Source organism: Culex pipiens, chromosome 2 (assembly GCF_016801865.2).
Source record: "Culex pipiens pallens isolate TS chromosome 2, TS_CPP_V2, whole genome shotgun sequence".
Taxonomy (NCBI): Eukaryota; Metazoa; Arthropoda; class Insecta; order Diptera; family Culicidae; genus Culex; species Culex pipiens.
This window is the reverse complement of record NC_068938.1, coordinates 186,619,974-186,643,917: the sequence shown is the minus strand read 5'-3', so window position 1 is coordinate 186,643,917 and position 23,944 is coordinate 186,619,974. Positions and strand designations below refer to the sequence as shown.

General features: G+C 36.7%; 1 protein-coding gene across 1 annotated transcript in view; it reads left to right on the top strand.

Moving 5' to 3' along the window:
• LOC120419301 (transducin-like enhancer protein 4) overlaps window positions 1-23,944 on the top strand; it is a 71,074-nt gene that overhangs the window by 13,879 nt on the left and 33,251 nt on the right. Inside the window, exons 3-4 of the mRNA XM_052707065.1 lie at window positions 22,616-22,713; window positions 23,162-23,225. Coding sequence (XP_052563025.1) covers window positions 22,616-22,713; window positions 23,162-23,225 — 162 coding nt within the window. The remainder of the gene's footprint in view (window positions 1-22,615; window positions 22,714-23,161; window positions 23,226-23,944) is intronic.

Sequence of the window (23,944 nt, the reverse complement as noted above, 5' to 3'; positions counted from 1 at the left end):
ATTCCAAAATTCAACTTTTTTTTTCTGTGTACAGGGTGGTTCCATTACGACTACCGTAAATTATAGAGAGGAGGGGGGTAGCAACATTTCGAAACTTTTAATTCCAGCACAAAAATAAAAACCCCGAGAGGGGTTGTTGCTGTGCTGCTCGTTTCTGGTTTTTGCACCCCTAGAATAAAATCCCAATCTCGTTTGAAAAGGATCTCCGCTCGACTCAACCGAGGGTACAGACATATATCCTAATACGCAGACCGACCTATTGTTTGTCTAATAGCGCCCTCCTGCAGGGAAGAGTACGCACACGGTTAACAAATGGCTCTCTGGCCGGCTTTTGACGCTAAATAAGTGCGGCCCCTCGGCTTCAAGGTCTGGGACGCGAGGGGTCGCCCGGCGGTGGTGGTGTACCCAAAGTGATTAAAATTGAATTTAAGTAATTTGAAGACCCTTCTCACCCTACGACGATGACGCAAAAAAAGGGGCCAAGTTAATGAAAATATTCCAATAAATGTTTTCCCGCGGGAGGGAAAATCCGACGTTTAGCACGGCATATGGCACCATTTCGCATCAGAGAGGGGAAAAAGTGTCAATTTCGTCCCTTCCTCGAATAAATCATACGCGTTTTTTTCTTCTTCCAAAATCGAGAAGGGAGAACCAGCATTAAATCAGGCAAAACATTTCACAGATAATAATTTCCGGATTAATTTAAGTCTCTTCAGTGGCGGCGCTTCACGAAAAACGAATCGCCGAGGGGTCGGTCAACCCGAGGGGGAAGACCCTCGTGCCAACTGCTGTTTGTAACGGTTTTGGGTCGTGAGGAGTTGCTGCTGTGTGCAACCTTCTTAATTAACAATTATGCTGCCTGGCTGGTTTGAATTTGTCGTTACAGTTGCTCTTGAAAGTGTTGTTGTTGGTGTTTTCAGTGCAGTCTGGAAGCCGCGGCAAGTCAAAATGAAAACATCGAAAAGAGGGATTTATTGCGATCGGCGATGAGCATTACTCGTAGAGATTATTCATGAGGGGAGGTGTTAGATGGTTGTGCAGAATGACACATCGGAATAATCGATTGATTGATTATTATCAAGTTACGGGAATAATTTGCCACTTTTTAAAGTTAAATGTTGCAGTACACGGAGGAAAATTAGTTCCTAAAATCGTGAACAAACGTTTATGAAATTTAGAACCATGAACAACCACGAAGATTTTCATGAACGCTTGTTCACGATTTTAGAAACTGTTTTTTCTCCGTGTATGCCCAGAACTCAACCCGGCGGCCGTTTAATGAAAATAAGTTATTAAAATTTTGCTCCCTTTCTTGATAATACATTAATGACCACGAAGAACGCAACTACCTTTCAAGTCATACCGAATTCACCTTGCTTGAACAAATTTATTCAATTTGTTTCACTTATTTATAAAGGCAAACAAATTTGCTCCGATATCGAAACGTCAAAACCTGTTTTTGCTAGCTGGTTGCACTCTTTTCAACACCAGGTGCATCATAATTTACCCCTCCCCCCTCTCTCGATTCAACCTACTCACTTTAGGACCTGCCTGACCATGACCAAACCCAGGACAAGCGTTCCATGTCTAGCAGCCGTTCAACAACCGAACCGAACTCAACCAACTCGAACGCGCAACACGAGTCGTCCAATCAGCAAACAAATTTGCTACATCTTGCGCGAATCCTTCAGCTCACTGTTGCGAGGGGGCATAAATTGAGCATAAATTAAGCGCCCCTTCGTATACGCGGGCCTCCTTAACCGTGACTCGGCTCATAATTCAACTTCACACGCGTGGAACTCCTCCTTCCTTCCGACTTCCACCGTCTTAAGTCGTCTGAAAAATGCACGCGCGCGAAACTAGATGCAAGCAAAATTAAATTACAGCTTGCACCGTTAGCAAAGTAATTTTCTGCATTTGCGGATTTTTTGCTTCTGCACACCTCCTAGTTTGGTTGGTTTTAATTTTCAGCGCCACTTTTTATGCTGGGTCGAGTTGAGTTGACTGGCGAAGTTTCGCGAAGCTCGAGTTGCACCAAAATTACACTGAAAAAATACTACTTTCGTGATTCTTTTGACTTTAAACTCATGAAAAAAAGTTCGTTAGCAAATTGTTGCGATTTCCACGACCGAATTTCTCTCCGTGCACACTGTAGACTAACTTACTTTGAGTTATTCTAACCAGATACCTCTGGATGCTGCAATTTTTCGAGCTAATTTGTAAATTGTCGAACAAAACCAGCTAAAAAAGCGGAACATGTGTGCGATAATTGCCACATTTCCCCCCAATTATCTGTGGGGCAAAACTATACGCGAAGGAAAGTCAAGTGGTGGCGGTCCCTGAATTAGTGCCAAGACTTGGCGCGAACGTTTACGATTATTACGGCTGGTAGCGTGAGGAAAATAAGAGGGCTTGCCGTGCGCGTAAGTTGAGACGCTTCTGAACTACACTCCTTTTGCGCTGAACCTGGTGGTTGTTGGGGTCGAGCTACTACTTTTGGAAAGCCGCCAGCGAAATTATGGACCGGCGTTAAGGGGAGGCTGAGTTCATGAAAAGGCGACGGTTGTGTGTGAAATTGACGATTCTTGGGCAAATTTGAAAAGTTGATATTTTTTTTGATTGTAGAAATCATTTTAAAAGCAAACCGTGCAAAAAAAATCATTTTCAGCAAATTTTCCAATTAAAAAATTATTATAACATAAAATATAATCTTATATGCTAGTTGTCCCCAAATAGGTAAACAAAACATAAACAGCTGCTTAAAAATTAACGAAAAAACATGTGTGAGCTTCAATCTATTGATAACGTTTTATTTATCTGCAATTGTCAAAATATTAAGGGAAATGTGAGTGCTACAGTCCAGATTCGATTATCCGAAGCTGTGTATGGAACTTCGGATAGTCAAGCCATAAGAAAAGACAAAAAATGTTTTTCTTTTTATTATTTTCCTGCTTTTAACGTCAAATTCGAGATCCCATTTGAGTCAATTTTGAATAGTCGTTTGTCTATCAAACTACTACATTTTTCTATATTTCTTCACCGCCATTTTTATTTTAAAAAAAAATCTAGATCACTTTAGCGTAGTTTAATGGTCATATTAACGCCTGCCAGTTAAAAACAAGTCAGCAATTTTTTTACGTTAAAAAATCAATTCCCTTCATTTTTTATAACGTCAATAAAACTTCTATCGTAACCTCTTAAAATAATAAAAAATAAAAAATAATTTTTTTTCAACAATAATTCAATAATTGTGTAAGCGTTATTCGAATTTCTCAGTAAGATTTAGCAGATTGAAAAGTATAAATACTCAAATAAAATAAAAGTAAGTAAAAAATACTAAAATAAAAAACAGTATTTTTTAACATTCTTTTTTTATTTGCTCTAAAGGTACCAAACAACAACAAAAAATGTTTTCTCAGTTCCAACTCAAGTTTCTCAAAGAAGGAACATTTTATCAGAAAAATATATTGTGAAAAAAACAAGTTTTAAAATTCAAATACTCAAAAAATACAAAATTACGATCCTATTCAAAAATTCATTATTTTTATCTGCACTGTGTAGGTACCAAAAGATAAAAAATGAAAGCACTAGAATTTTTAGTGTCAAATAATAGAATTTTCGATAAATATTTTCTTATTTCCCATAAAGTTTACATAGTTTGAAATATGGATTTTCATGGGTTTTCAATGCAAGCATTTTTTAGTTTAATAGTCAATCAACTATTCAATGTTGACAAAAATTGGGGTCTCAGAACTCGAATTTGATGGTAAAAACAAAGAAATAAAAAAAATGAAAAACTTTTTTTTGTTCGTGATTCGATTATCCGAAGTTCCATACGAAACATCGGGTAATCGATGATTCGGATAATCGAGTCTGGACTGTACTTTACAATTCATGGAAAATTTTACATTTCGTTAAAAATGAAAATTTGGGTATTTTCTAAAAAAATCAAAACCTTTATAAAAATTTAAGTTTAATAAACTAAATATAATATAGTTCAAATCTATACAGAATTATGCGTCGTGTGATAACTATATTTGAAATTATGAATATTTGAAAATAAAACAACATTTTGTTTAAATTTTACTACATTTTTTTTTTTTTATTTTTTTTTTTTTAAGTTTATATTTATTCAAATTTCTTTTCCATGTACATTCATTCAGTTAAAATATTATTGAGTGTCCAATCACAAACGATGCCTTTTCACCTCAATTTCAAATACTAGCAACTTTCATTTATTCATGAAATATTGTAGCTTTCGCTATTCAGTGATTTCAAATGTAGGAGGTCCTACATGTACAAAAGGGAAAAGGGATACCTTAAAACTAACTTATAAACTATATAAAGAGCGGATCAATGCAGCTGAAGACTGCAATGATTTTTGTCGAAATGCATCAATTATCTTATTGGACATAACATCCAAAGTGTCAACTTCGGCTAATTGATGAAGTTCACTGGTGCTGAACCAGGGAGGAAGTTTCAGAATCATTTTCAGAATTTTGTTCTGAATCCTCTGAAGTTTTTTCTTCCTGGTTAAGCAACAGCTTGTCCAGATCGGCACAGCATAAAGCATGGCAGGTCTGAAAATTTGTTTATAAATTAACAGTTTATTCTTGAGACAAAGTCTAGAATTCCTGTTTATAAGTGGATACAAACATTTAATATATTTGTTACATTTAACCTGGATACTTTCAATGTGATCCTTGTAAGTAAGGTTTTTGTCAAAATCAAGTCCAAGATATTTCACTTGATCCTCCCACTTTAAATTTACCTCATTCATCTTTATAATGTGATGACTTTTTGGTTTAAGAAAATCAGCCCTTGGTTTGTGAGGGAAAATAATAAGTTGAGTTTTTGCAGCATTTGGAGTAATTTTCCATTCTTTTAAATAAGAATTGAAAATATCCAAGCTTTTTTGTAATCTTCTTGTGATGACACGAAGGCTTCTGCCTTTGGCGGAGATGCTTGTGTCATCAGCAAAAAGTGATTTCTGACATCCTGGGGGCAAATCAGGCAAGTCAGAAGTAAAAATATTGTATAAAATTGGACCCAAAATGCTTCCTTGAGGGACGCCGGCACGTACAGGTAGTTGATCAGATTTGCTATTCTGATAACATACCTGCAGAGTACGATCCGTCAAATAATTTTGAATAATTTTCACGATATAAATCGGAAAATTAAACCTTTTTAATTTCGCAATCAAACCTTTATGCCAAACACTGTCAAATGCCTTTTCTATGTCTAGAAGAGCAGCGCCAGTAGAATAGCCCTCAGATTTGTTGCTTCGAATTAAATTTGAAACTCTCAACAACTGATGAGTAGTTGAATGCCCAAGGCGAAATCCAAACTGCTCATCAGCGAAAATTGAATTTTCATTAATGTGCGTCATCATTCTATTAAGAATTATTCTTTCGAATAATTTACTAATAGATGAAAGCAAACTAATGGGCCGATAGCTTGAGGCTTCAGCAGGATTTTTATCCGGTTTCAAAATCGGAATTACTTTGGCATTTTTCCAACTACTGGGAAAATATGCCAAATCAAAACATTTGTTGAAAATTTTGACCAAGCTACTTAAAGTTGCTTCTGGTAATTTTTTAATTAAAATGTAAAAAATGCCATCCTCACCAGGGGCTTTCATATTTTTAAATTTTTTGATAATAGATTTTATTTCATTCAGATCCGTATTAAAAACTTCATCTGATGAAAATTCTTGTTCAACAATATTCTGAAATTCTACTGAAATTTGATTTTCAATAGGACTCAAAACATTCAAGTTGAAATTATGAGCACTCTCAAACTGCTCAGCAAGTTTTTGAGCTTTTTCCCCATTAGTTAATAGAATATTATCACCATCTTTTAAAGAAGGGATGGGTTTTTGAGGTTTCTTAAGAACCTTTGAAAGTTTCCAAAAAGGTTTGGAATAAGGTTTAATTTGTTCGACATCTCTTGCGAACTTTTCATTTCGCAGGAGAGTGAATCTGTGGTCAATAACCTTTTGCAAATCTTTTTGAATTCGCTTCAGTGCAGGATCACGAGAACGTTGATACTGTCTTCGGCGAACATTTTTCAGACGAATCAGAAGCTGAAGATCGTCATCAATAATGGGAGAATCAAATTTGACTTGGACTTTTGGAATAGCAATATTCCTAGCATCCAAAATTGCATTAGTTAAAGATTCCAAGGCTGAATCAATATCAGCTTTGGTTTCTAAAACAAAATCATGATTCAAATTATTCTCAATATGATGCTGATACCTGTCCCAATTAGCTTTGTGGTAATTAAACACAGAACTATTGGGTCTGGTAACTGCTTCATGAGAAAGTGAAAAAGTTACTGGGAGGTGATCAGAATCAAAATCAGCATGAGTCACTAAAGGACCACAATACTGACTTTGATTTGTCAAAACCAAATCAATTGTTGATGGATTTCTAACAGAAGAAAAGCAAGTTGGTCCATTCGGGTATAAAACCGAATAGAGACCAGAAGTGCAATCTCTGAACAGAATTTTACCGTTGGAATTTACTTTAGAATTATTCCAAGATTGGTGTTTGGCATTAAAATCACCGATGATCAAAAATCGAGATCTATGCCGAGTAAGTTTATTCAAATCCCCTTTGAAATAATTTTTATTTTCCCCAGTGCATTGGAAAGGCAAGTATGCAGCTGCAATCATAATTTTCCCAAAAGAAGTTTCAAGTTCAATGCCCAAACTTTCAATAACTTTTAACTTAAAGTCACGTAACGTGCTATAAGTCATACTACGGTGGATAACTATTGCAACTCCACCGCCATTTCGATTCATTCGGTTATTAGTTATAACTTTATAATCTGGATCACTTTTCAAATAAGTGCCAGTTTTTAAAAATGTTTCGGTTATAACAGCAACATGCACGTTATGCACTCGTAAAAAGTTGAAAAATTCATTTTCTTTCGCTTTTAAAGAGCGAGCATTAAAATTCATAATATTGATGGAATTACTTAGATCCATGATTAAACTTCAGGGTAAGAACAACATCATTCGCAAATTTTAATCCAATCTGGATAGCTTCCATCATGGATGTAGCATTACTCATTGTTTGAATCAAACCAAACAGTGAGTTTTGCAAAAAAGTCATTTTTTCAAACGTAACATCGCCGAGATCGTTGCCAGCAGAAAAATTATCAAATGAAATTTGAGGTACCTCCCCAATTTGAAAATTGGTAGAGGATTTAAAATTCGTGGATGAACCCGAACCCGAAACGACGTTAGCATAAGAAATGCCATTGTTGTTACCTAACTTTTCCACGGTAGGGGTATTTCTAGCATTGTTCGAGTGAGACAGCACGAACGTTTGATTTAAAGATGCAGGTACAACCTGACTTTGAGAAAATTTCGGTTTGGATTTCGGCTGATGCTTAGCACGAGAATCCAAAACCTTTTTTCTGATGGGGCAATCCCAGAAATTTGATTTGTGATTTCCACCACAATTTGCACATTTAAATTGGGTGACTTCTTTCACGGGACAATTGTCCTTGTCGTGAGAAGAATCCCCGCAAACCATGCATTTTGGAACCATGGCGCAATGATCAGTACCGTGACCGAATGCCTGGCAACGCCGGCACTGGGTCAGATTCTGGCCATTACCGCCATGCTTCTTAAAATGCTCCCACTTTACCCGTACATGGAACAAAAACTGTACTTTGTCCAAAAGTTTCAAATTGTTGATTTCATTTCTGTTGAAATGAATCAGATAAAATTGTGAAGTCAAACCAAAGCGAGAAATATTCCCGTTTGATTTTTTCTTCATTGGTATTACTTGGGATGGGGCAAAGCCAAGCAACACCTTAAGTTCATTTTTGATCTCATCCACCGACAAGTCGTTGGAGAGACCTTTCAAGACCGCCTTGAATGGCCGAGCATTCTTGGTCTCATACGTGTAGAAATTGTGTTTGTGGTTTTTCAAATAACCAACAAAAGTTTGGTGATCTTGTAAAGATTCCGTCAACAAGCGACATTCTCCTCTTCGACCAAGCTGGAACGAAACTTTCAAATTGCAAGTTTCCTTGCAATTCTTCAGTTGCGTTCGAAAGCTGGCCAAATCGGAGACGGAAGTCACTACAATTGGCGGAGCCTTTACTCGTTTCTCGACGGCAGAAGGCTCAGTACGAGGAGAAGGTTCCTTGTCTTCAGTTTCGGATAAAACACCGAAACTGTTTGTCAATGGAATTGGAGGATTGACCTCACATTCAGAATCAGAATCAGACCTCAGAAGAGGCTGTTTTCTTTTTCTGTTTCCGTTAGCCGGTTTAGCGTTCAAACGCTTCACCGACGTAACGACCAAATCTTCAGAAGATTTGCGTTTACCTTTGTTTTGACGCATTTTGCAAGCAAAGTTCTCTTAAAAAGATGGCTTCGTTTGTAAAATACAACAAAATTTCAGGTGGTGTTAGTCTTGAAATTTTGGAAAATAACTCAGGTAGTCTTTAAAAAGACTGTGAATTTTGTTTTGAAATAACTCTGAGCTTAGGTAGTAAAAAATACCGCAGCTCTAGTGTCCGTTCACCACGAAGGTTCGCAAGACACTGAATTTTACTACATTGAGTACATCAATTTCTTTTGTAATTAGAATGTGAACAAGATTGCATGTAGTTTTATTCCTAGAGTGCAAATTTCTAAAAAAAATAATTTTCAAAAAATACAGTATTAATCAGATGCTTTATAAAAATTTCAGTTTAATAAACTGAATATAAAAAAGTAAAAATCTGTACACAATTTTGCTTCGTTTGATATCTTTATTTGAAATTAGGAATATTTGAAAATAAAACAATATTTTGTTGAAATTAAAAGTACTTTGAGTACTTATGTACTTTTATGTAATGAAAATTTGAACAAAATGCAAATCCTATAATGCAAATTTTCATAAAATAAGTTAATTAAAAAATAACAATATTTTGATATTTTTATTGTATTTATGGAGCAACATGAGAAAATGGCGGGTAAGCATTTTGACAGTCTGAACTATTTTGCTGATTCTCAAGCTTCAGGAAACTTTTTCACAAAACTCAAAGTGTACACCCAACTGGCAGTCGCATGATTGTGATGCATGGCGGCATGAAAGTATATCAGAATCTGCATGAAATCTGTCCTCATGCATTTTTTGCGATATAGGAGTATGACATTTTTGCCCGTTGCCAACAATTATCGACATTACCGACGGCTTTTTGGTTGTATTTCACAAAAAAAAACACTTAGCAGAACGAGGATTGAACCACCAACTTCTTGGTTATTGATCCGACACGCTACAACCGCGCTATGGACGCTTGATGTAAAGTGAGTGAAAGAGCACCAACATATGCATCTCTTTGGAGTGTTGCTCGGGGACGGGCCAGCATTATATGTGTTGGTGAGAACTGCAGATCGCTGAAATTTTTACACGCGGGCAAAAATGATCTACGTTCTTGCTGCAAAAAATGTTATAAAATATGACATTTTCTGCAGCAAATCCAATGTTGCAGATTTTGAGGTATATTTTTCCTTTGGGTGTATAACAATAGCTAGTTTCCCGAGCTAACTCCCAACACTTCGGAGTTTGCTAAATAGTTATTCGTTGTCTTGGAATTTGAAAATAGTTGCAGCTGTCAAGGGCCTCGTGGCGCGGTGGCTAGCGGCTTCGGCTGCCGATCCCTAAGATGCTATGGGGCGCGGGTTCGATTCCCGCCTTATCCTCCTGGCCTTCTATTGGATGGGGAAATAAAACGTCGGTCCATTTGCGTAAAAGAGGTTTTGGGTGGCTCACCACACATAACCTTCGGATGCCTAGAAATGAGCAGAAACTTGCAACAGAGCCCACAAAAGACCCGGGGGTCGTTAAAGTGGATTGCTTTGCTTCTTGCAGCTGTCAAAATGCTTATGCGCCTTTTTCAAATGTTGCTCCACATTTAGAGTGTAGTGGAAATCTTTAAAATATTATTTTCTTCATTTGATGTGGAAACTATAAAAAAAGTTATTTGTAGTACGATATTTTCTAATCTAATCTAATCTAACCCTAGCGCAGCCAGTCTTTCGAGGGCATCCTGGAAAATGCCTTAGGTTGATTAACGCCTAGCATCCTCTTGTCATTATTAACAATTGCAGTGCCCAATGCAATAAATTGCTTTGAAACATCACAAACGTTAAAGCGGCCAGGCCAACTGCGTAAAGTTTACCGCAAAGATGATTCTTTGAATTGGATTGAGTTTGAACACGAATGTTCAAACAACAACACATTTCTGAATCGACAGGGGAGGAAGAAACGTGGGGATCCCCCGCTCACGTTCCTGTTTGTAGGAGCAATAAATCGTTGGGAGCCACCAGCTAAGAAGTTTTGGTGCTCCGGGACCCTCGAGGATGGGACACTGTATTTCCACAAATGCCCTGGACACTATTTGCCGTGGTTATAGCGCCACAACTCGCTCTTATTTGTAGTACGATATTTTACAAAAAAAAATCTTATGTACAATTTCGCATCGTTTGATAACCACAATAGAATTATGATCATTAGAGTGAACCGCTTTTAGTTAAGGGTATTCAAAAAAACCAAAAACCAAATTATGAAATTTTTTAAAACCTTTAAAAAAAACTCAAATTCAAATTGTTCATTTCACTTCTAATGCCTTTAAAATATTGAAGATTTTCCCTACAGTAAAATTGATTTTAAGTGAAACATATTTCCAACGGTTTAATAATATGATAATACAAAAAAATAATGACAAAAACACCAAAAATAGTTTCTTTAAACTCAAAAGTCTGAACCACGTGCATATGTCTAATTTTAACCAAATTTTTTACCAAACCCGCTGACCGGCAGAGAGATTATAGTTAAGTATAATTTACATAAAAAGTGAAAAAAAATCGTCCTCATATGAACAAATATTTGTTGTTTTAAAATCGTATTTTTGCAATCAAAAATTATACAATAATAAAATAAATCGAACTCATTCCTGTCACTCATAAATGCATTGCAACTCCCATTTGCATTGGCAACGGTAACTATTTTACCACACCAGAAACCTCTTCCTTACCCACCAGTAGCAGTAGGCTCTGATCCGGTTAGAGTCCTGGGTATGAGGGTGACCTGCCTGGGCTCTGGGTCACCACAACCGGGAAGCAGTTGGTTCTCGGTTTATAATGCTTCGGCAAACACTGTAGACCCAGTTGGACTGACAACTGACAGAAGAGAGTTAGGGTGGAGGGTCAGCATTCACACAGTTTATGTATTTATTATGATGCCCATTATATTGTGCTTTCGATTTTGCCCAACCAGCCTCCTCTCATCGCTTGAGTCAAGCTTTGCCACCCTTTTTCCTCGTTTTGTTTGATGGGTGGATGTTGACAAAGGGCGGATCTGGGTGGGGACATTGAGTGAAAAGGGGGGTGTTTGGCGTCGCATTGGGTTCAACACTGTGAAAAAATTGATTTATTCTAGGTTTGAATGCCAAATTGTTGTTTTTATTCGTTTAATTTTTTTAAAGAGAAAAGTTTCCAAAGTTGACAAAATGGCATCCATTTTTTTCACAGTGCCATCGGTCGCCACCATCACCGGTCGTTGGTCGAGCTGAGCAAACAGAACCGTTTATTTATATAGTGTTATTGTTTACATTATCAGTAACAATAATAATATTGATTCTAGCGGAGGGGAGCCATGATGGCGCAGCAGGCTGTGCGGGACCGGCCCTTAAACGCTACGGTTGGCCCGGATGTTGATTCTGGAGGTGTGTGCGGGGCCGGTCGAGTGCTCGACAAAATAAATATAAATCATATTTGTTCTGACCCCCCACAAAAACACACACACACACGATTGACAATGTTGGAGAGTGGTCGTCGTCGCTGTCACGTGTCGCGCGGGGTTGATCAGAACGTCAACAACGACGCGGGGGATTAACAGTTTTATTTTATAAATTATCCCCGCGACCATGGCAAACCCCCACCAACTAGCACTAGACTACTAGATCGGTTCGATTTGTGCGGTTTTGTCCGGCGTGCGGTTAGTTTTCCTAGTTCCGCGCCGCCGCCGCGGTCTCTGCGGTTTCTGCGGGATTTGTGTCCTCACCCCCCAACTGATGGTGACCGGCAGTGTTTGTCCGGGTTTGTGGGTCCAGCCGGCGGCGGCGGCGTTAGATTGGCAGACCGCCGGACGGTGGTCGCGCGAAAATGTTGTGGCCCCAAATTGAAATGACCACAGATCGTTAATGGTGGCCACTCGGTGTGGGCGGGGCCTGGTGGAACCTGTAACCGTGCGGTGGTTCTTGTGGTCTGTCGCGAATCGACGCGGACGTTGATGCTCTACGGGTTGTGATGGATGAAGTGTTGATTTTGGATGAGTGTTTGAAGGTTGGAATAAGTTTATGTTTCACGTGTTTGATTTGTAGAAGCAAACCCTTATTTTAAACTCTTTTATTTTGAAAAGAGTGATTGATTATAAAAGTAAAATTTATATTTTTAATTTTTAATTTACAAATATTCACAGTATTTATGAGTTCTCCAATATTTTCAGCTAATTTCTCGTAATCTTTTTTTTTTCAAAACACTCTTTTTATAAAATCCACTTTAAACTGTGCATTATCCAAAATTAGATTTTATTAAAGAGGATTTTAATCTGACGTCTTAATTTCATTTTTTAGCTGATAATAATAAACATTTTTAGTTTAATTAAAAGCGAAAAAAAACAACTAAATCTTATCATTTGATGTTATTTACGAAGTCCAGGCAAGCTTATCCGAAGTTTGATTTTTTCGTAGATTTCAATATAATTTCGAATTAGCAAATAATTATTTGTTTATTTTTTGACAACAACTTAAAGTTAAGCGACCCCAAATATTAGTTGATGAATTGCTTTTTTATTCGTAAGTATCCAACGTGATTTTCTTCGAGGATTTTGGATAATTAAGTTTGGACTATAGACAACCACTCTTTAATTAGCAGCACTTTTAATTTCTATTTTGTTAAACCTAGAAATTCAAATTCAGTTTGATTCTAAATTTAACTTGTTAATAAAAGTCACTAAATAATTATGTAATTTCAAAGTTTAAATGTGACCCGTAACATTACAACTGAATTCAAGATGTATTCAATTCAAATCCCAAACCTGAAAAAAACTCATTCCCATTTGATTCCCATAAACAAATAAATAGATATTTTGATTCCGAAAAAATGTGGCCTTTTTTATAAATTTGGTAAATTTTATTTGTTTAAATAGATTTGTTTAAGGTAACAAAAAACCCGCAACTTTTGAGCCATTGAGAAATATGGTCATCAATTTTAACACAGAGTTATGATATTTTGAAAAAAGTATTTTTTGGAAAATATATAATTCTTACAAAAAAAATCAGCTGCAAAAAATGGTATAATAAAATGCATCATTTTAAATAAAATACTAAGCTTGCTGGTTTTCCTTTCTATTTAGCATAAAAGAGCACAGAGGCAGGTTTCGTATGTTTGAAAATATGAATATTTTTGATATTTTCAAATAGTGGTCATTTTTGTCCAGTTCTCATAATTTTTTTTTCAAAAAGCTGAATTTACTCATACTTTTTTTTTACTTTAGATAAAGATAGACCTTTGCAAAGAAGAAAGCATGATAAAATAATGTTTTTATAAATGTCATTCAATTAGATCTTATTTTTCATAAGACTACAGCTTGGCTTGAGCTTTTGTTTTTTTTATTTCATTTTTTTTCTTTCCGCCTTCAAAATTTCACTAATAAAAAATAAATTGCTAAGAATCCAGAAAAATTTAGATTTCAAATTGGATAGTCAATTTTGAACTTTTAAGAAAACATTGTTCAACGTTGATTTTTGCATTTTGAATCAAATGTTGCACTTTGAAGCTTCTTACAAATTTTGAATTTTGGATCCTCAAATTGGACAAAAAAGTAAACTAGAGAAAAGAAATATCGTCTCAAATTAATTTAAAATTTTGCAATTTTTAAACAGGAGTATTACTATGATAATGAATAAGGCATTTTTGGATACTTTTTTGTTTCCAAATTTGAAAAATAACACATGATTTTTTTTTCTTATTTTTTTCATCAAAGATATTTTGAAATAATGGATATTTTTTTTTAATAATTTTTTCGTTGCATTTTTATTTATTTCATTTTAAGATCTAACAGTGCAAATTTTTTAGCTAGTGTATTAGTTGATTATTATAATTGCGTTTTTTTACGATTTTGCTGTGTTTTCATTTAAAATTGATATATTAGATTTTCACAATAGTAATTCCAATTATTTAATTTTGTTAGTTGTTTTTTAATTCATTATTGAAACTGTTGTTTCAATATTCACTATTAAATTGACAACATCTGAATTCCATCGTAAGAGCGTAGATTTATCAAAACAATAGTATTTTGAAACGTTTTAAATTTCAAAATGCGCATTTAGCTGCTTTCTGCAGCACTTTTTATCAATTTATGAAATGAGAACAAAAAAAAACCTCAACCAAGAAAAGGGGACCCCATAATTTGCAGAGCCCATTTTTTTCGCCATCACTTGCACAATTTCACCCCCATTTTCAGGGTTAATCCCGCAGCCACAAAGGACGAAAATTTAATTCCGTTGGCACCAACCAACCAGCAGTCGACAAACCCTCTTGAAAAGTCCTGCTTTTTAAAACCCCATTTTCGTCTCTTGTTTCGTCTCGTCGTCGCTCAAGTGGTCTCATGACGCCATTTAGCACCGGAAGTTGGAGAGAGAGGAAGAGGAAGAAGCAGTCCTCCTCTGTCGACGATGGCAAAGACCTGCGGTTTGGTGAACGAGTGTGAGTGTGTGCCAAAGTGGAACGTAAATTATAAAACCACACAGCCAAAAGTGCGGTTTCACCACCTCCAGCAGCAGCAGCTTGCCCCTCTTCCGGATTCTGAGAAAAGAGAAGGTGGATTCGCTCTCTCTCTTTCGCTCTGTGTGTTTGAAGAGGTTGAGCGATGCACAGTGAGAAAAATGATTTGGAGAGCGCGCGCGACGGGGTTTGAACACGCACTTAGGGAATCGCCAGTGTCGCGCCCTTGCCAACTGATCTAAAAGTCGCTCATCGAGAATACGCGTTAAAACGATACAATTTTTTTCTCTGTTACAATGAAATCGAAAGCACCTTTTTGTGAGCATGTGAGTGTGTCGTCTGTACACGGAAATTGCGCCCAGTACAATGTCTGAGTGGTTTCTAGGTTTTCTAATGAAAAATGTGCTAAATGGTGTTTTCGTTTCACCCTTTTCTCCCGGTTTTTCGTTCTGAAGTGGGTTGCCATTTCTGGTGGTGAGATTTGGAACAATTGTCCCCTCGCCCTCATACATTTCCTCACAATTTCTAAAGAAAAATGCTTTGACATGAAAAGAGAAGGTGAGGTGGGGAAGTTTTTCCAACAACTTGGAACAAAAGAGCTACCACTTTTTTTTCGTATATGAAACTCTTGGCATGTTGGCATGTCTTGACGGAGAGAGGGTTCTCGGGGTGAAGCGGGACAGGGCAAGCATTGTGTTAAAGTGGGTGCTTCGTTACAGGCAACGCTGGAAGTGGCCTCTCGAAAGCGGAGTGCTCCATCTTCCACTGCTGGAGTGCTTCACAGTATGTGAAGTAGTCGAGAGAAGGCTGCAGGAGGATGTTGCGCTTCTGGAAGGATCCTCCGGAAGAGCTTGATTGGACAGAACAAAGGGGGCGCCTTTGAGGACCTGTACGGTGTGTGGAGTTTGAGGTTAGGAGGTGGTGGCTACAATGTGCCCAAGATTAATTAGTTTCTCGTTTTGACAAATATTCTCATTTGGACATTCTTCGTTTTTTAGAATTTGTGCAAAGAAATTAATTTTATTGAAAAGTCTTAGCAAAAATTGAATTTTGTAAGATGATTGATTGTAAGCATTCAACAAATGCTAGAAATCAATCAATTCTCAAGAAACAAAAACATCCCCTCGAGAAAAGCATCCCTTTACCAAAAAGAAAATATTGTTCCACGAAAACTCGAGATCTTCCCTCTCCCCATCTTCAGAAAAGTTATACAACACTCTATCAACAGTCGAGTAGCATCCGCTAGGAGGACGGGTGGAAGTCAGTTTTCTTCCCGCAACAGACAGTCGTCGTTCCGTGTTTTTTTGGAGCGAAAAGTTGAAATTTTATAAACAAACATTCCCACCATCGAGGCGAGAAAAGCGTGATGGTTTTCCACCACTTTCCCGCTCCACACTACTTTGTCACTTTTCTGTTCAGGGAAAAATCAACACGAGAGGGCAATAAAGAAAAGATTAGAAGTTGTTGTTGAAGTGATCCCGAGCAGAAAGGTTTCTGATCAAAACGTCCTTTTAATAAATAGCAATCTCTTTTTTGAGGGATCTAAAATAACAAAAATAAAAAGAGCATAGCAAGCAAAATTCAAATGAAATCAATTGTTACCAAAATACCGAAATTTGCTACTAAAAACATGTTTTGATCTTTTTGAAAATCTAACAAACTTTGTTCTGATATTTCGTTCATAAAACTCGCGTCAGACATTTTGACTATCCATGATGAAGATTTATGCTGGTTCAAAATAACACAATTTGTTAAATAAAACTACAGAAATTGTTATTTTCCCAGTGTACCCAAACGTGTGTGTATCAAATAATTTTCAAATCGATCTTATAATGAAAAATCAAAATTTATACGTTTCGTTCAAAACCTGAATTTATTTACAATCTAACAAATTTCGTTCTACCCTCACCAAACCCTTCTACACGGGATCCTACTGAATGTTAATTTCTTTGAAAAACCGCGTCAGACAGCTTGGTTTTCCTCGATGAGGCTGCCCACGATGAAGATTTAAGATTAAAGGTGGTTCAAAATAACACAATTTGTTGAAGAAAATTATAAGAACTGTTTTTTTCAAGCATCAATTATTCACGTATTTTACGTGTCACCCAACTATGTCAACTTTTTTTTTTAAATGAGCAATGTATTGTTAATTTTAAATTTTTACAAACTTTGGTTTCTTGATACCGGTCTATTCATATCGGGCCTTCGTGCTAAATACTTAGTTCAAAAACCGCGTCAGACATGTTGGCTTTCCATGATTCTCCAATTCCAATTTAAGGTGGTTTGAAATAACACAATTTGTTAATGAAAACTACAAGAATTGTCATTTTTCCAGCATTGTTTTTATGTCAAATAAATTGCAAATTGATCTCATAATTATAAGTCGGAATTCATGCATTTCCTTCAAAAACATTTTTTTATATTTTAACAAATTTTGTTCTACCTTAACAAACCTTTTTGTTCGGGCTCCAACGGGATGATATTTTCTTCGGATAAACCGCGCCAGGCAGCTTGTTTTTTACCATGAGGTTGTCCATGAAAATGATTTAAGGTGGTTTAAAATAACACAATTTGTTAAAGAAAACTAGAAGAATTGTTAATTTTTCAGCATTGCAAAATATGTTTATTCCAAATTCTTTGCAAATTGATCTCATATAGTTAAAAATCAGAATTCATGCGTTTCCTTCAAAAACAAAATTTATTTACAATCTATCAAATTGTGTTCTACCTTCACCAAACCCTTCTGCTCGGGCCCCAACTGGATGATACTTTCTTCGGAAAAACCGCGTCAGACAGCTTGGTTTTCCACGATGATGCTTGAAGGACCCCCCCTCGTTCCCCATCCACTTCAGGACCACCCCCGGAAAATAAAAGTTTGGTTGGCGCAAATGTGACGAAAGCCCGGAGAAGAGTTTTGTTTATCTAGCCTCAATATTTACACACGCGCTCGCTCGCTTTTGCTTATTTTGTTGATGTTGGTGTGGTGCCTTGAGGAAGATTCTGAGGGGGAAAGCCTTGTGGTTGTTGGAGGAAGATGGGGGGATCCTCTGTGGTATGAGGTGAAATTTCAAATATGCATAATCTCAACTTTGGCTGGGCTGGGGTCGTCGGTTAGATGTCGGAGTTTTTCCTTGTTGATTTTTCGGTGTGTACACGGGGTGTGGGGGAAAATCCTTGGAAAAAGTTGGCAACAGCAGCATCATTATCATCCTCATCAGGGTGGAAAACTTTCCTACCACTGAATTTTTATAAACAAGCAGTTTGAGTTGGAAGATAGAGTCGGAGAAAGTGAAAAGATTGTTATTTGATTTGGTTTATTTTTTATCAATAAATGTTTTGAGTGATAAGTTTTTCCAAACAAATCATTTAATTTATGATTTTTACTGGATTAAAAACATTAAAATAATTTTTTATAAAGGTCGCAGAAGTGCAAATACACTTTATCAATCAGAGTTTTAAGTTATTTTTTAACAATAAATGTTTTCGGTGAAAAGTTACTCAATAAAGGAAGATTTAATCAAAAGGTTTTTGCTGGATTATTTAACGCAAAGTAATCAATTTGAAAAACGGTTGACTTACAATGATCTTTTGAATGTTTTTTTCAATAACAATACTTGTTTTTTTGTGAATCGTTTTGAATAATTACTTTCCAACATGAAATAAAAATCTCCTGATAAATTGAACTTCAATTCCCGGTCACATTTTCACAAATCCCAAAAATCCCAAACATCCGCTCCCGATTAATTAAACACTCGTGAGCACTTTCCAAATATTTGTTCGATGATTTATTTATTCGCCCAATCATTGGTGGTCATCTCACTCAATTTCCCACGTGCACGAGCACGTACACAAACACACTCGCACATAAAAAGGTGGTTACCCTGTGTAATGCTGCTCGACCTCAATGCACCCATCAGTGGCCAGAAATTCCCCAACTCAAATGAGGCTTTACACTTAATTATCTTATAAATGTTTATAAATACATTTATTTCATTTGCGCGTTCCCTCTCTCTCTCTCTTTCCCACTTCCACACACATTTCGAGTACGTTAAAAGTGATACATTCTCCTCATCATAAGCTGTTTTGCACACAAACTCACACTCACACCTCCATTCCGAGTGGAACTCACACACCTCATTACGAGCGCGGCAATTATTCAGTTTATGATTTGCGCGCAATTTGTTGGTTTAATGGGATTCTTTTTTTTCGGCATTCCGCGCCCACCTTTCCGAGAAATGTTTATGGGAGTTGGGTGGGGTAGAAGGAGGTGGAGATACCAACCCGTTCCCCCTTTCTGAATCATTTCGCAGGTGATGGTTAAATGGTAAATCCACACGAGCGCGAATCTCCTTAATGGGTGTACCCGAGCAGAAGGGTGTAACTTGAATCAATAATTTATTGATATTCTGTAGGTTGAGGATTTTTTCTTTTTTATTTTTGATCAAAAAAAAATCCTCAAAAATTTACACAAATAAAGCATATAATACAAATTTAATTAATTTACCAAGCTATGTTTTTTGTTAGTAAAAAGGAACATAAATTGTTAAAATAGAGAACGTTCCAAATTAGTTTGCTCATAACATTCCATAAAATGTTTTGTCACAGCATTCAAAAGTTGCTGCTAGAAATAACAAGCGTAACAAGCTGTGTTTTTATACGAAAAATAACAAGCTTTGTTAAATGAAAATAAAAATTGTGTTCATTTGTCGATTCAAAGTTGTGAAACATTTTTCAATGTTCAATTTAATGTAAAATAACAAAATTTAAAAAAAATAACAAATTTTGTTCCCACTTCCCAACTTTCTTCTGCTCGGGCTGCCACATTAAGCTACCGTGTTATTCCTCGCAGAAAAAAAACGAGGTGATTCGCGTGAAGTAAAATAATCAAAGAGCGCACGGCACCGGCTTTGAGCATCATCAAAAGTCTGGCCTGGTGTATATTCTTTTTTTATGATTTATGTTCAAGCTTGGTGCTCGATTGAGATCTTAATCGTTGCCGGGAAGGGGTTGCGCCGTGGGGGGGTTTTTACGGGCTTTTATGTTAAATGAGTCAGAAATTGTTTTGCTTGGGTTGAAATTGAAATTCGTGTGCGCGCCAGAGTCGGTGCGGTTTTGAGTGCGTTGCATGAATTATAGCTGGGTAGATCCTGGGGGTAAAGATAACACAATTTGTTATTTAGCATAATTATCTTTTGAATAAATCAGTCGTAATTATTTCATCTGTGCTCGTTTCACGATGTGAAATTAAATTTTCTTTAAACAAACTAATCGATCCAATTTGCAATTTTCCCCTGGATATCCTCAAACAACTATTCATTGGCATCTCTTTTCAAAAGCAATTTGGTTTCAATTTTCAATTATAGCTGCTGTCAATTTCCTCCCTACTCCTCCCAATTCCCCTTAAAAATGTAAGGAATCTCTCTCGCTGCAACCGTAAAACGACCTCCCCCATAAGCTTACACTCTCGAGAGTGTAATTACCCAGAAAAAAAGCAGCAACGAAAAACCTTCCTCGCCGCCACCTTCTCAAGTGGTGTGAAATTGATATTTTTCGGGGGGTCGGGTGACCTATAGCGATGTCATGTGTTTTGTACGCCGAACAACCGTTAAGGGGAAGCTTAATGTGACCAACGAAAAAAAAAATCACCGTCATCATCACCTCGTCGTCGTCATTTTTGGGTGCCGACTACCGTCGTTCCGCTGCTGGGCAATTTTTAACGGGGTTGATGACCGTGACGAAACATTTTTGCTTACTTTTTGACGTGAGAGTTGCCCTTATGACATTTTGAGGATTCATTCTAGTACCTCTTTTCAGTTTAATTTTTACTCTTACTTTCAATTCTGTAGTTCATGGCTTATCAATAAAATATAAAGTTTTTTCAACGTGTATTCAATGCTAGCACCTTTTTCTACTAAACACCAGAATCAATATTTCTTATTCTAGTACTACAGCACATGGTCAATACAAGTTCACTATACATGTTGTATGTTTATTTAAAATTCTAGTACTACACTTTAAAAAGTAAAATGAACCTTTTTATTCTTGTACCGTCGAAAACCAACTAATTCAAAAACACTCTCTTTCAAATCTTCTTGAAAAAAATATTACCTCCCAAATCCATCGACCCAAATCTGCTCTCAATCCCAACCCCCTGTGACAACTCTCGACGCAAAGTGCCTCTCGCACCAAAAAGTCAAAAGCCGGCATCTTTGCGTTGGCGTGGCGTTGATTTGGTCTGGTTTGACGTCTCTCAACCCCTTTACCACCAACCCGTCCCAAGCAAAACGCCAGAAATAACCCGCGTCACTACGTCTGAATAAATTAGACGTGGGTAGTAGTAGATTGCTGCGGCGTCGCACGATGTGAAAATATTTAAAGTGTTGGTACTGGCAGTTCACAGAAGCCCCCGGGTGTGAGTGTTTTTTTTTTTCGAGGAGCCAAGAAGGCGGTGTTGACATGTTGGGACTTTGAACGTTTTGTGGTGGGGACGGTAGCGAACGACCCACTTAAAATTAATCATGATTGAGATGGCGCGCGGTAACTGATTGAGTTTGTCACGGGGGTTTGGGCGACGGGGTATGACGGAAAAGGTATTACGTGACTTTAAAATCAATTTTGGTGGTGTTATCTTGGTTGTTTCATTGGATATCGATAGGTTTTAAATGGCGAAACAAGGGGGTTTATTCAAAGTATTCTAGTACTTCTTCTTCACACAATGAATTTAAATTATGAAAACAATTCTTTTGAAATATTATATAAATTTTGGTTGTATATATATCGGAATTATTCTAGTAATACTTCAGGAAATAAATTCCGTTCTATTTCCAAATTTCAAATTCCCAATTCCGAATTCCACATTTCCAAATTCCCAAATCCAAATTAAAAATTCTCAATTCCAAACTCCAAATTCCAAATTCCAGATTCCAAATTCCAATTCCCAATTTTCAATTGCCAATTAACAATTTCCAATTTTCAATTTTTTATTTCCAATTTCCAATTCCCAATTTCCAATTTCCAATTTCCAATTCTCAATTTCCAATTTTCAATTTTCAATTTCCAATTTCCAATTTCTAATTTCCAATTTCCAACTTCCAATTTCCAATTTCCAAATTCCAATTTCCAATTTTCAATTTCCAATTTCCAAATTTCCAATTTTCAATTTTTTATTTCCAATTTCCAATTCCCAATTTCCAATTTTTAATTTTCAATTTCCAATTTCCAATTTCCAATTTCCTACTTCCAATTTCCAATTTCCAATTTCCAATTTTCAATTTCCAATTTCCAATTTCAAATTTCAAATTTCTAATTTCAAATTTCAAATTTCAAATTTCCAATTTCCAATTTCCAATTACCAATATCCAATATCCAATTTCCAATTTTCAATTTTCAATTTTATTTATCCGATTTCCAATTTCCAATTCCCACTTTCCAATTACTAATCCACATTCCCGTTTTTGAAATTCCAACTTTCAGAGATGAGAGATAAGAGATGAGACATGGGACATGAGAAATGAGTGCTGACTGATGGAAGATGAGACATAAGACATGAATGATGACTGATGAAAGATGAGTTTTTAAAAATGTGAAAACAAATAGTTTAAAATTGTGATTTGTGTTTGAATTTAAATAAGTGAATGAAAAACTTCCAACATTTCGCAATTGAATCAAATTTTACTCACTGCAACGTCCGTGCAACAGCTGGTGGCAAATCTTTTTATCACTTTCCATACTCTTCCCCAGCCAGGTTCATATCCATAAATTTCCTCAAACAAGATTTCACTTTACTAACTCGATTTTTTCTTTCTCTCTCTCTCTTTCCAGGGCCCTCCTCAGTCGGCGCAACCGTTCAAATTCACCATAACCGAAAACTGTGATAGGATAAAGGAGGAGTTCAACTTCCTCCAGGCACAATATCACAAGTAATTAGATTTTGTCCTGGTTTTTTTTCTCAGACTTTTTTCCACCACCATCAGCGTGCGCGCCCCCTCGTCTGGTGGAAAACTCAAGTTTTCCCTTCAGCAAGAAAAAATAACGAAATAAAATGAAATACATTTTCCTTTTCTTTTTCGTCTGTAACGGAACTCGTCAATTTTTTTCTCCCTCTGAAAATTTCATTTCACTTCCGGCGCCCTCTCTTCGAGGGGCCCGTTAATTTTATTTCCCCGTAATTGATTTCACAAAGTTTTCTCCTGCCGGCTTCGATTTGCTTCAAATGAAAATTCTCGTTCCCTTTTCGTGTTTTCATTTTTATGACAAACGGGGCGCGCACCCGAAAGTAGTTGAAGAAAAGCTTGAAAATTGTTTCGAAACCGGAAACGCCAGCATTTTTGCTAATATTTTCTTTTTCCAACTTTTTTTTTTGCCCAGCCTGAAAATGGAATGTGAAAAATTAGCTCAGGAAAAAACGGAAATGCAGCGGCACTATGTGATGGTAAGTTTCAGTTATTTATTTATTTTTACCGCTCAAACACTGAAAAAAATAACGACTTTTTATTTACGGCTATTGTTTGCTTCTTTCAATTTATATTTATCTATCGCCAGGGCGCTTCACCATACCGACAACAATTTATCCTGCCACAAAAAATTGAGGGGGAGAAGGGGTGGGTTATAAATTCTAAATCGATTGAGTGGGGTTCCACCACGTGTGTGTTTTTGTGTGTGTGGAAAGTGGGCGGTCGAAGCCATTTCACGTGACTATTGGCAATTGTTTTTTCACCCCCTTCGACCTCCCGACCTGCCTGGCCCTCCCATCAGAGGAAATGAAATTCAAAGTTTAAACGCGATGGGGTTGGTAATAAATATGACAACTTTTAGTGGTTGTGGGTGGCAAAGGTGGAATATGTTTGTAAGGGGGACGAGCCTCAGTTTGATTGGATGGTCGATCATGCATACTAATGGAGTTTGGAATACTCTTTTTTTTTGTTGCTGTTGATGTTGATGTTGGGTTGCAGCTATTTGCTATGCCATGAATGTGTACAGTTATTAACGATTGTTGTCTGGCCGTGGGGAGGGTGTTCAGGTGTGAGTTGGCATGTTTGTGAGTGTGTTTTGATGCGGCACATAATTTAAATTGGAAAATAATTGCATTTAGAGTACACTTTTGCTACCAATTATGACGTGGCGCGGTGTTTTTTTGGAGTGGGGTTTTAT